This window comes from Condylostylus longicornis, unplaced genomic scaffold (assembly GCF_029603195.1).
Source record: "Condylostylus longicornis isolate FDR11 unplaced genomic scaffold, ASM2960319v2 ptg000013l, whole genome shotgun sequence".
Classification (NCBI taxonomy): Eukaryota; Metazoa; Arthropoda; class Insecta; order Diptera; family Dolichopodidae; genus Condylostylus; species Condylostylus longicornis.
In genome coordinates, this window is record NW_026577982.1 from 11,670,388 (window position 1) to 11,681,477 (window position 11,090).

General features: G+C 25.7%; 1 protein-coding gene across 1 annotated transcript; it reads right to left on the bottom strand.

Moving 5' to 3' along the window:
- Window positions 1–4,529: 4,529 nt before the first annotated feature.
- Window positions 4,530–10,501, bottom strand: LOC129605199 (WW domain-containing adapter protein with coiled-coil homolog). The gene is made up of 12 exons (XM_055514804.1): window positions 10,103–10,501; window positions 9,972–10,005; window positions 9,205–9,481; window positions 8,660–8,998; window positions 8,529–8,604; window positions 8,386–8,471; window positions 7,573–7,665; window positions 6,563–7,502; window positions 6,129–6,502; window positions 5,888–6,060; window positions 5,700–5,827; window positions 4,530–4,918 (listed from the first exon to the last, which is right to left on the bottom strand). Exons 1-12 carry the CDS (start codon window positions 10,141–10,143, stop codon window positions 4,840–4,842), a joined length of 2,640 nt encoding a protein of 879 aa, XP_055370779.1. The 5' UTR covers window positions 10,144–10,501; the 3' UTR covers window positions 4,530–4,839.
- Between the last annotated feature and the right edge of the window lie 589 nt (window positions 10,502–11,090).

Sequence of the window (11,090 nt, forward strand, 5' to 3'; positions counted from 1 at the left end):
GTTATGTTATTTGTTCGCCATTTTATTTTTAATATTTTAATATTTAAATAAATACCACTATCATAATTTTTCCGTAAATTGAAAGGCAAAATGCTATTTTTAAATTTTGACAGACTTCGAAGAAAGAAAGGCGCAATAAAATTGAGCATCTCTTGCATAAAGGCAAACGCTAATATGTTGGACATTGCCAAATTGCCAAAATTACTGTAGACAAAAAATCAAAAACTACTATAAAATGAAATATTAAACGAGAAATTAGAATTTCATAATGTCAACACATCGACTATGATTTCTGTCATCATTGTCACGAAGATAATGAACGAAAGAAATTTATTTTTATTGATTACAAAAAATTTTTAAAATATCTGAAAAATGAATAGGTTTTTTACTTTTCATTTAATTAATTATTCTCAAATTTTAATTCTAATTTAAATTATTAAAAATTAATAGATTTTTAAATATATTCAAATAACATTTCCTTCATCTTGAATTTTGTTTAATATTATTTTGTTCAAAAATTATATACGAAAAAAAACCAAACGAAATTTTGAAATTAAATTTACAATTTTTTTTTATCAATTTTATAACATTAAATTTTTAATAACTAAACGATTAATTTACAAATTTTTTGAGTGCATGAGGCTTCTTTTAGACATTTTTCAACGCATTTTAAAACTACAATAACTTTACAATACAAATACATTTATTTTTTTATTTTTTAATTAAATTTTATTTATTTGAATTTTGAATTTTTATTTTTTTTTTTAATTTATTAATTTTATTTATATATATAAGTGTACTTATATATACCAAAGTTTTTCTTAAATCTTTACAATTTATTCGCCGAAGTGAAGTATAAGAATGGCTTAAATAGATATTGCAGGAAAACCATTTTAAAGAAACATAAAAAGAATGAAAATATTCAGAATGCTTCATGTACAATACTTTTTTAAATTTACATAAATTTTAATAAAAAATATTTAATGTTTGACAAAATAAATTCAATTCTTTCAATATTAATAATTATAATAAAAACAATTTAATAATTATAACAATAGTTAAATGTGCGTTTACACTAAACGTTAAAATACATATTTTTCAAATTCGAAATTTGGAAAATTCTTGTACTGTTATATTAAACTATGTACTGTGAAATTTCGAATTAGAAAAATTAAATACACAATTATTCTTGTGAAAATATGAAATTAAATTATCTAAAATTAATTGAAATTGTTCAATTGACTCAAATTTATTTGTATGCAATACAAAAGGGAATTAAAAATAATTTTTTTAAAAATGAAAATTTTTTAATACTTGATTCACTTCACTTATAGTCAAAATCCGTAAACTATAAAATCCGTAGTTCACAGTTCAAATGCGTGTTGTCAGAGTCTCTTCAAAGTATTTTTTTAGATTAAACCACCTGTACTTTTCAAGATGCATCACATAATGTGTTTGTTATTTATAAAATTTTTACGTTTTTCAGAATAAAATCAATTTCGAATTTTAAAATCCTGTACTGAAAACTGAACATTTAAAAGAGATTTTAATTATCCAATCCCTTTTCTTTTTTAGTTTCTCCATTAGGAAATTATTTTAACGCAATTATGTTCTATAAAGGATTAATAAACTGACATTTACAAAAAAAAAAATCAAAATCAATGCATGCCATGCAACTTATTAAAGACTGAAAATAAATTTTTTAAAATTTTTTCATTTTGAAAAGACTTTCTTTACATTTTGTAATTGCTTATAATCACCCTAAGAAGCGATACTTCCCTTTGATACCGTTTGTGCATGTCGAATCGGTTATTACACAAAAAATAATGTATTCAGCTGCATTCTGTATTCTACTTTTTAGGAAATGAAATGGAAATTTGGCGTCCTACAATTCATAAAAATAATGATAAATAAAAATTAATAATTAGATATTTTCTCAAAAATTAACCGATATTTAAATATTAAAACTGGTTCAGGAAGATAAAATATATTTGTTTTCTCGCTTAAATGTCTTTCTCCTAATTTTTTTGATTTGATTCTCATCGTTAATTAGTAAAACAATTGAATCCATCTTTTATAATTCGAATTCCAAATTTGATCAAAAAATCTAAAAACAAAATTTAATAAAAAATTAAAAAAAATATTAACAATTTAGTTTAATAAGATGATTTGGAAATATTTCGAAATCACGTTGAATATAAAGCACCGGTTTTGAAATCGAATGGAATTCAATTTCACTTAGGATTCCATTCGTATAGAAATGCAGAATACGGCCGATTATTACCGGTTATTGAACTTAAATGAAACATTCTGTATTCTAATTTTCATTTTCATAGATTAGGTTTTATTTCGAAAAAAGTGATACATTATGGTACACATAACAGACTTTAAATTTTCTATGCTTACTTTTTTAAAAATTTGTTTTTTTTTTTTTATTTAATTTTTTTTTTTTTTTTGTTTTTTACCATCTTTATAAGTATGTCCTACAATTGCAATTTTAAATATTTTTGTTTTTTCTTTAATTTAATGTTTTTTTTCAGTTTAAAGGAATTTTCATATTTTATTTTTTTTTGTTGAATATTTTAGCTAGCCATCAGTTTTCTTTTTTTTCCTACATTTCAAAAATAAAAATAAAAAAAAAGGATCTCTTAAGTTTTCTTTTTTTTGTTTTTTGCGATTTTTTAAATATTTTTCAAGTTTTTTATTATCCTAAAAAGTATTTTTTTTTTCTTCTTTTTTTGAACTTGTCTCTCTAGTATCAAAAATGGCGAAATTTTGAATGTTTTAAATATTATACGGTTGTGTATACATGTTTTTTAAATTTTTTTTTTATTAAAGATATTTTTAAAAAAAAAATATTATACAATATAAAAAATTAAAAAACAATATTTCAATTATACAGATCTAGTATGTATATTGTAATAATGTGTATTTAATTCATTTATTCACTTATATTATTAATATTCGCAAATATAATAGCTAATCAGTACCTACAGATTTGTTTTATTACCAAAAAAAAATTATTAACAGAAAAATAAATAAAATAAATGGGAGGATGGAGGAAGCCTTTTCTTTTTATATATATTTTAAAGAGGAATACGTTGGGAGTTTCGATCGCCAAAAAAAAAAAATAGTAGAAAAAACTAATACGAACATCTTTTTAGCTTAGGCCTTAATTTCTTATACGTTCATCTTATACATATAGTTTTCATTATAGCTACTAATTTATTGAAGATATTTTATTATTAATTTTTTAATTTCAACTTTTATTAATTTATTAATTTTATTAATTTTCAAATACATACTCAAAATCATTTCAAAATATTAATTTAAAAATTACACTTACATACAAACATGTACAATAATTTTAATTTTGATAAGAAGTCAAAAAATTTGCATTGTGAACAAATATTAATTTTTAATAAATTTTAGCAAAAATTTAAAATTAGTTTATTGTAACACTGTTATTAATTAAAATATTAATTATTACAGTGGTAATAAGCTCTATACATAAAATTGAGAATAGTTGAAATTAATAATTTAAATATTTTCTATAAAATAATTTAAATATTTTAAATTCTTTATAATGTTTACATTACAAAAACCGTGTAAGTTTTCCAAAACTTAAGTAAGAAATTTTTTAAAAGTATTGCTATAATGAAAACCTTTAAAGTAGAAAATATGAGAGTCTATCAAAATGCAGATATAACGTAAATTTTTATTTATTTAACAATTAAATTTGTATTGCTAAATAAGTTGACATTACAATTTGATAATTGCCCTATGTTTTAAAATAAAATATGACCAAATGTGAAATATCATATTTTTTTTTTTAAATTGTTAACATAAGCAATACAAAAACTCTTAAATGGAACAATAACAGAACAGAATTACAAAACAGAATATTAAAATACATACTAATGTTTTTTAATATTAAATCCTCCATACCTTTTATCTGTAACAGAAATCGTTGTTATTAATTTTAAATTTAATCATGTCAGTGTTGAAGATGAATTTTAAATTTAGAAGAAAAATAACTTTTGTACTAAATTTATTTTCTTTATTATTAATAAATGATTTAGATTTTAAACCATATGAAATTATAAGCAAAGGTTTCTAAAATTTTTTCATTAAGTAGGGCCAGATATTTAATAATCAACAAATTACACAAATTTTGTTTTTTAAAAAAAAAAATAAAACACAAAATTAGAATTTTATTTTTCGGAAATACAAAACGGCACTTTTTTTTTTAATGAAAGCAATTAGCAACTAACTATGTAAGTGATAAAACAAAATAGCTCCAAAAATTTTCAGTCTGACAAAAAACGGTATAGAACAATATTTTCAATTAAACAATTTATTTTACAAAATTTATCGAAAAAAAAAAAACAAAAATAAGAAAGATTTTTAAGAAGAGAAAATCAACTGAAAATGAAATCTTTAATTTCTTTTGCAAAACTTTTTTATATTTTGTCTTGAATTTCTTCTGTTTTATTTTAATTTTTTGTTTTTTTTTTGCATTTATTTTTTTTTATAATTAATTAATTAATTAATTAATAATAATAATTAATAATATTGTTTCATATTTTTTTTTACTTTAATAATTTTTTTCATTACTTTTAAATTTAATAATTATTATATTTAATTTATGTGTTTTGTGTGTGTATGTGTGTTTATGTGTATTTTTCAAATTTCAATATATTTTTCTTCCTTAATTTTTTTAATGTTTTTTTTTTTTAATTTTTGATAATTTATTTTTTATTATTATATATATTTATATTATTTTGCTTTGTATTTTAATTAATATTAATTTAAATTCCATAAAATTTAATATATTGGCTAAAGATCATCTGACATAAACGAATTTTGTGATTTTATTTCCTCTAATCTTCGTAGTTGCTGACGTAGATACATAATTCTAAAATTAAAAATTAAATTTTATTAATTCAAATATTGCATGGAAAAATTATTGTATATTAATTTTATATTTATAAAATAAATACTATATTAAAATTAAAATATGAAAATATTAACATTATTCGAAATATATTGCATAATTTGAAAATTTTCATTAAAATTTGTTATATAGAAGAAACAAAAATTTGAATCGATTTCAATTTATTGCTTGTTAATTTTAAACTATTCTTCGGATATATTTTAGAATAAGTTTAAAAGCAAATCATAAATTATTTTTCAATAATATTATAAACATTTAATTTAAATAAATATGAACTACAACATTCACTTATGCTTTTCGAAATCAGGTTATTTTGAAAAAATTATCTATTATTAATTTTGTTTAAGATTAAAAACCTTGAAGAAAATATTCCCACATATCAAAAACATATAAGTTTAATGAAGTCTTAGTTGACTTTAATTTTAACATCATTCTGTTCAGAATTACAGTAAAAGCAAATTTTCTTCAACATTTGCTACTCCTCTAGCTGGAATTGTCAATATTATTTTTAAAATTGGTAACATTATGCATTAAATACTCTCAAATCAGGAAACCTATATTGAGAAATATACTTTTAAAGCATAATTTATCCTACAAGTACAAGAAAAAAAAATGAAACGTTAAAAAATTTATAAACAGACATATTTTCTGAGGGTAAACGTTGAAGAAAAACTAATTTTTTTAAGTTTTGCATTATTAGGCAATGTGATACTAGGTATGTACTACAAACTTATATGCTTACTTTTGTTCTTGAAGTGTTGCTTGGATTTCAGTAACTCTAACTAAGCTTCTAGCACATTTTAATTCAGCTGATACTTTAGTGCACTGTATATCCCCGTACAAATGTGTTTCTTTTGAACATTCTTGTGCCTATAAATGTAATCAAAACAATGAATTAAAATAAAAGTAATGTTGTATTATATGGTTTACTTGTTTTTCTAAAATTTCAGCTGGCCAATTTGTTACATGTGTAATAAGATCAGGTCTAAAATACTTTGCTAATTTTGGTGATATTTCAGGTCCTTGAGAACGACCTGCTGCTGATGAAACACAAGATGTTACACAGCTTTGCAGGCTGCTTAAAGACGCAGAAGTCGGTTCCACTAAAGATTAAATATTTAGATATTTTAATAATAAAATTTAAGTAATAAATAAATAAAAGTTTTCTCACTTTTTCTTTGCTCTGTACTACTAGAACTAATATCTAATTCTTGTGTAGGTGTCGGAGGTCCGCCGCCACCTGCTACCGCTGTTGTAGTTGTATTTATTTCAATAGAAACATTCGATAAACTAGATATTGATCCTAATGAAGAACCAGGCATACCAACTACTGCCCCAGAGACATTTGCACTAGGATTGACCGCGTCAACAGTCTTAACCCCATACGTTGAATTGCATGTATATTGGCCAGGGGTACTGGCAGTGCTAACGGATAACATTTGTGTATTACATGTACTAATAACAACATTTAGTTGACTTTTATTATGATTAACAGATGCCATACCATGTGTTAAATTATAAAGAGGTGAATTTAAAGAGTTTTCCCTGCAAAATAAATTAAAATTACAATATTTTGTTTCAATACAATAACAAACTTTTGCAAACCTCAAATTCACATTATTGGACACATTATTTGGATCCGGCGAACTCAAAACTTGGGTTTCATGGCAAGGAACTTGCATTGAGCTCAAAACACCATGGTGCGATTGCGGTGGTTGGGCTTGTCGCAATAAAACTTTCTGTGGATTTAAATCGACTTGCTCCAAAGATTTAATATTACTGTTAACGATTGCTGTAGCGGGAGTAACCAACTTTGTTTGGGGCGGCCCAGGTGCATTCGAATTTAAATGATGATCTTCGCCAGAATTCGCTACAATTAATGAAGATTGTTGCGGTATTTGTGTATGGTGCAAATGCTGTTGCTGCTGCGGTTGTATTTGCTGTTGTTGCTGCTGCAATAACTGTTGCTGCTGTTGTAGTTGCAACTGTTGCTGTTGTTGTTGTTGCTGTTGTTGCTGCTGCTGGTGCTGATGATGATGATGGTGATGATGTTGATGTTGTGGAGGCTGCTGTTGCTGTTGTTGTTGTAACTGCTGTTGCTGATGTTGATGCTGTTGTTGTTGATGCTGCTGATGATGAATTAAATGATTACTAGTCGCATTTGCAACAACATGGGTGGGCGATGATATTGATACAATGTTAGACTGTTGCATAACTGAATCTAATTTACTACGATGGGAGCTACTATTCGTCGTACCGCAAATGGAACTGTTGCTGCTACTACCACTACTACTAGTATTGCTACCCACTACAACAGCCGCCTGGCTTGTAGCAAAATGCATTTGAGAATTTGACGCTACAGGAGGATGTGAAGCTACCCTTGGAAGAGCGTTAGCTAACAAAACTGGTTGTTGTACAGAATTGGCTGAACTGATATTTGTTACAGCTATTTCGTTTAAATGAGTTGTTGGCGTTCCCGTTAACGAGTAACTAGCTTCTGAAGTTGGCGTTGAATCTCCGGGACTTATGTCCATATCGGGATTTTCTAAAACAATTGAGTTGTTATTTTTGGAATTCATTGCGTAAAATTAAGTTATTAAAGAAAGTAACAGTACCTTCGTGACGTCTTCTATGGGAAACTTCGTTTTCATATTGCCACCTTTGTCTCGAATTATCTCGGGAACTGGAATGTTTTATATAGGCTGCAGCTATATTGACAAAGGAAACAGAAACATACGAGAAATTAGTAATACAATAGAGAACAATTTTATACGTAAAAACTTTTCTTTTAAAACTATAATTTTCTTAAAAAACTTGTAGAAGATAAAAAGTAGTTGTAAGAATTCAAATATTTATATTAACAAACATAAATTTTCAATTCTAATAAGGTTTCATTTTGATAATTTTTTGGTAATAAGCTAAAATTTTCACTAATGTAACATCATCACATCAATGCGAAAATAACGTGCCGATGATTGATCATCATGCCCTAGTAGCTGCATATATAAAATCAAACTAAAATATTTGCCACGTATAAAAATGTTCAGTTCATTCGGGAAACAAATTATTAAAGGTGTAACAAGAATTTCGAAATAAAATCTAAATGTCATTTTAAGAACATGACTGTGTTAATCAATTCAAAAAGAAGTTGTAGAAAGCAAATGTGTAATTCAAAATATATATGTGGAAAGTATTGAAAACCCCAATAAATTCTGTGAATGGATTCGCTGCAATTAAAATCCGAAAATCAGCTTTTTCAAACCGGCTTCCATAATCTTCTATTGAAATAGAAAATCTTCATATTGAAATAATTAAAGTAGAAAAATTAATTTCTAAAGTTATACATCCCTTCCAGAAAATTAAAAATTCAAAGCGTTCTCAAAGCCATAAAAGATTCAAAACCCTTAAGCTAGTATTAACATACTTACATGACCTTGAAAAACGATCTTCTCTATCTCTTTCCCGTTCCTTTTCTCTATATTCTCGCTCTCTGTGCTGGTCTTTTATCAACGACCTAAAATTTGTATAAATATGTAATTAATTTTTTTGATTTGTAAAAACTTTCACTTACCTTTCTTTTTCTAACCACTCCTTTGGTTTTTCCCATTGTGATACTTCAGTTTTGCAATTATAATAATACATTTTACCTACAAACTTTTGGTTTAAGTAATTCTTAACGTTATTATACTTTGAATACTTTACCTGAAGAACTAACGTGTTCACTCCAGTCGCCGATTCTAGTTATTCTGTCAGTACCCCTATCATTTCGATCTCTATCTCTTTCCCGGTCTCTATCGCTTCTTTCACGATCCCGATCTCTATCACGATCTCCTCGATCACGATCATTTCGATCACGTTCATTCCCTCCTCTATCTCTTTTACTTTCTCTTATATCTCTATCCCGCTCTCGATCTCGATCACGATCTCGGTCATCCGAACCAGAACGTTTGTCAATTAAACATAATTTTGACCGTCTATCTAATCTATCATGATTCGTTCGATGTTCTGACTCCCTGTCACTTCCCCGTCGATCTCTTTTATCTAGAATTAGATTCAAATTTTAGATGAAATTTAGTTACACAGATATTTATGTCTGAAATAAATTGTTTGAAAAACATTAATTTTATTTGAAGAAATATACACATACGGTCCTTAATTACAATAGGATGTTCTTAATAACTAAATTATATCGAGTAGAACATATCCAAACTGAAAAGATTCAATACCACATAATAAAATGCACTTACCCGAATATTTATCCTTTTTGTAAATGTCTCTGTCACGGTCACGCATTTTTTGTATATAACTAGGTCGGTCACCACGTTCTCTATCCCGAAAATCGTGTCGTGGTGGAGAGTCTAATTCTCTAGATTGTGAGCGATATGAACCATTATTCATAGATGCACTACCACCATTGCCACTTCCTCCTAATCCACCAGAAGATGAAGGAGAATCACCTCTGTCGCGATAGTTAGATGATCTTGATGTCTCACGTTCATAGTCACGTTTTGAATATTTTGAACTCTGAAATAGGAAGTTTTGTTTTACTAACACTTTCATACGTATCTTATGTTATTTATTATTCAGTATTGAATACTTTATATTTATTGCAAATAAAAGACATTTCTCAAATGAAATAGGATAGTGTGTATGAATATGATCTTTCACACCATTACCAATGTTTTACTTTATGATACTTCCAAAAAATTTAGGCCATTTACATATAGAAAGTAAATACATACTTATGTAGGAAATTTAAAAAAAATTGAAGATCTGTAGAGTTACTTGAAAAATAAATCTTAAATAAATTTCTTCAATTTGAAAAAAAATTCAACAAAGTTCTTACTGAAATACAATTATGCTTGCTTAAAATTAATTTACCTAACCCACATAGGCTTAAGCAGTAAAAGAAAATGCCCCTTACCCCATACCTATTTTACAAATTTTCTATCAAAAATTTTTTTAATAAGTACATAATTTCTAGACCCAGAATTCATTCTAAAATCATTATTACCTGATAAGGATGGGTCTGATGCTTTTCAAAAAACCTGGAATAAAGAAAAAAAATATTAATTAATCTTATACGATTACAATTTTTTGATTAAAAAAAGTTATGAAGTATGTAACTCGAAAAAATATTTTTACCCATCGCTCATACGTTGCGGTTTTCTAGCATGCATTACCATCAATGCAATTATTATTATACAGAAATTTTAAGATTATTATAAAATTCCCGTCAATTTTTAATTAAAATCTAAAATTTTCTTCAAATATACAATTTTTTATGAAAATTTTCTCTTGAAAAAAAAAAATTATATTTCCTATAGGTCTCCCAAGAAATTTTTCTGTTGAATGATTTTTCGGTCATAAATCTCCCATTTAAATCTTGCATATGATTTGAAAATTTTTTTAAAAAACAATTTCTAGTGTATTCAATTAAATTTCTATAATATTTTAACAAGATTTCCTTAATTAAAAATGGATGAAAAACTATTTAAATTATAGAAGAATTTCTAATTCCTGAATTTGTTCTCCGACGCCATGTCAAAGACTTCCCTATAGTATTACCAGAGTACACTCAACTAGGTACTATTTTTTGAATTTTATTTTCGACATGCTCCTAATTGTAAAAATGTCAAAATTTTTACATACACTTTTCTGCCCAAATATTTGCCAACAGGATTTTCATCTTTCATAATTCAAAATAAGTTTAGCTCTGTTCGCGTGTTGATGGAAATTTTTTTAATTTTATAATGTTGAAGGCTTTTGATTAATTTGGCATATTATTTTATATATAAATTCATAAATATATGTAATAGTATTTTTATTTATTTCTGAGTTTTCCAAGTGTTATATTCTAGTTTTGACTTTACATGAATATTTTTAACCTGGTAATGATGCTGTAATCATGACGGTTTTTGACAAATATTTAATGTGACATGACTATTTGGGTGCGTTTTTAAGCTGCGAGAATTTCAGGGTTGTCCTGATCTTATGCAACGCCTTTATAACAAGCATTCTATGAAATTTTAATTTGTATGTACTAATATAATATGTTGTGAAATTAATGTGAAACAATAATCTGACCATTTTGGTGTAGAATAAATATTCCAAAAGCATTAGTGGAACATAG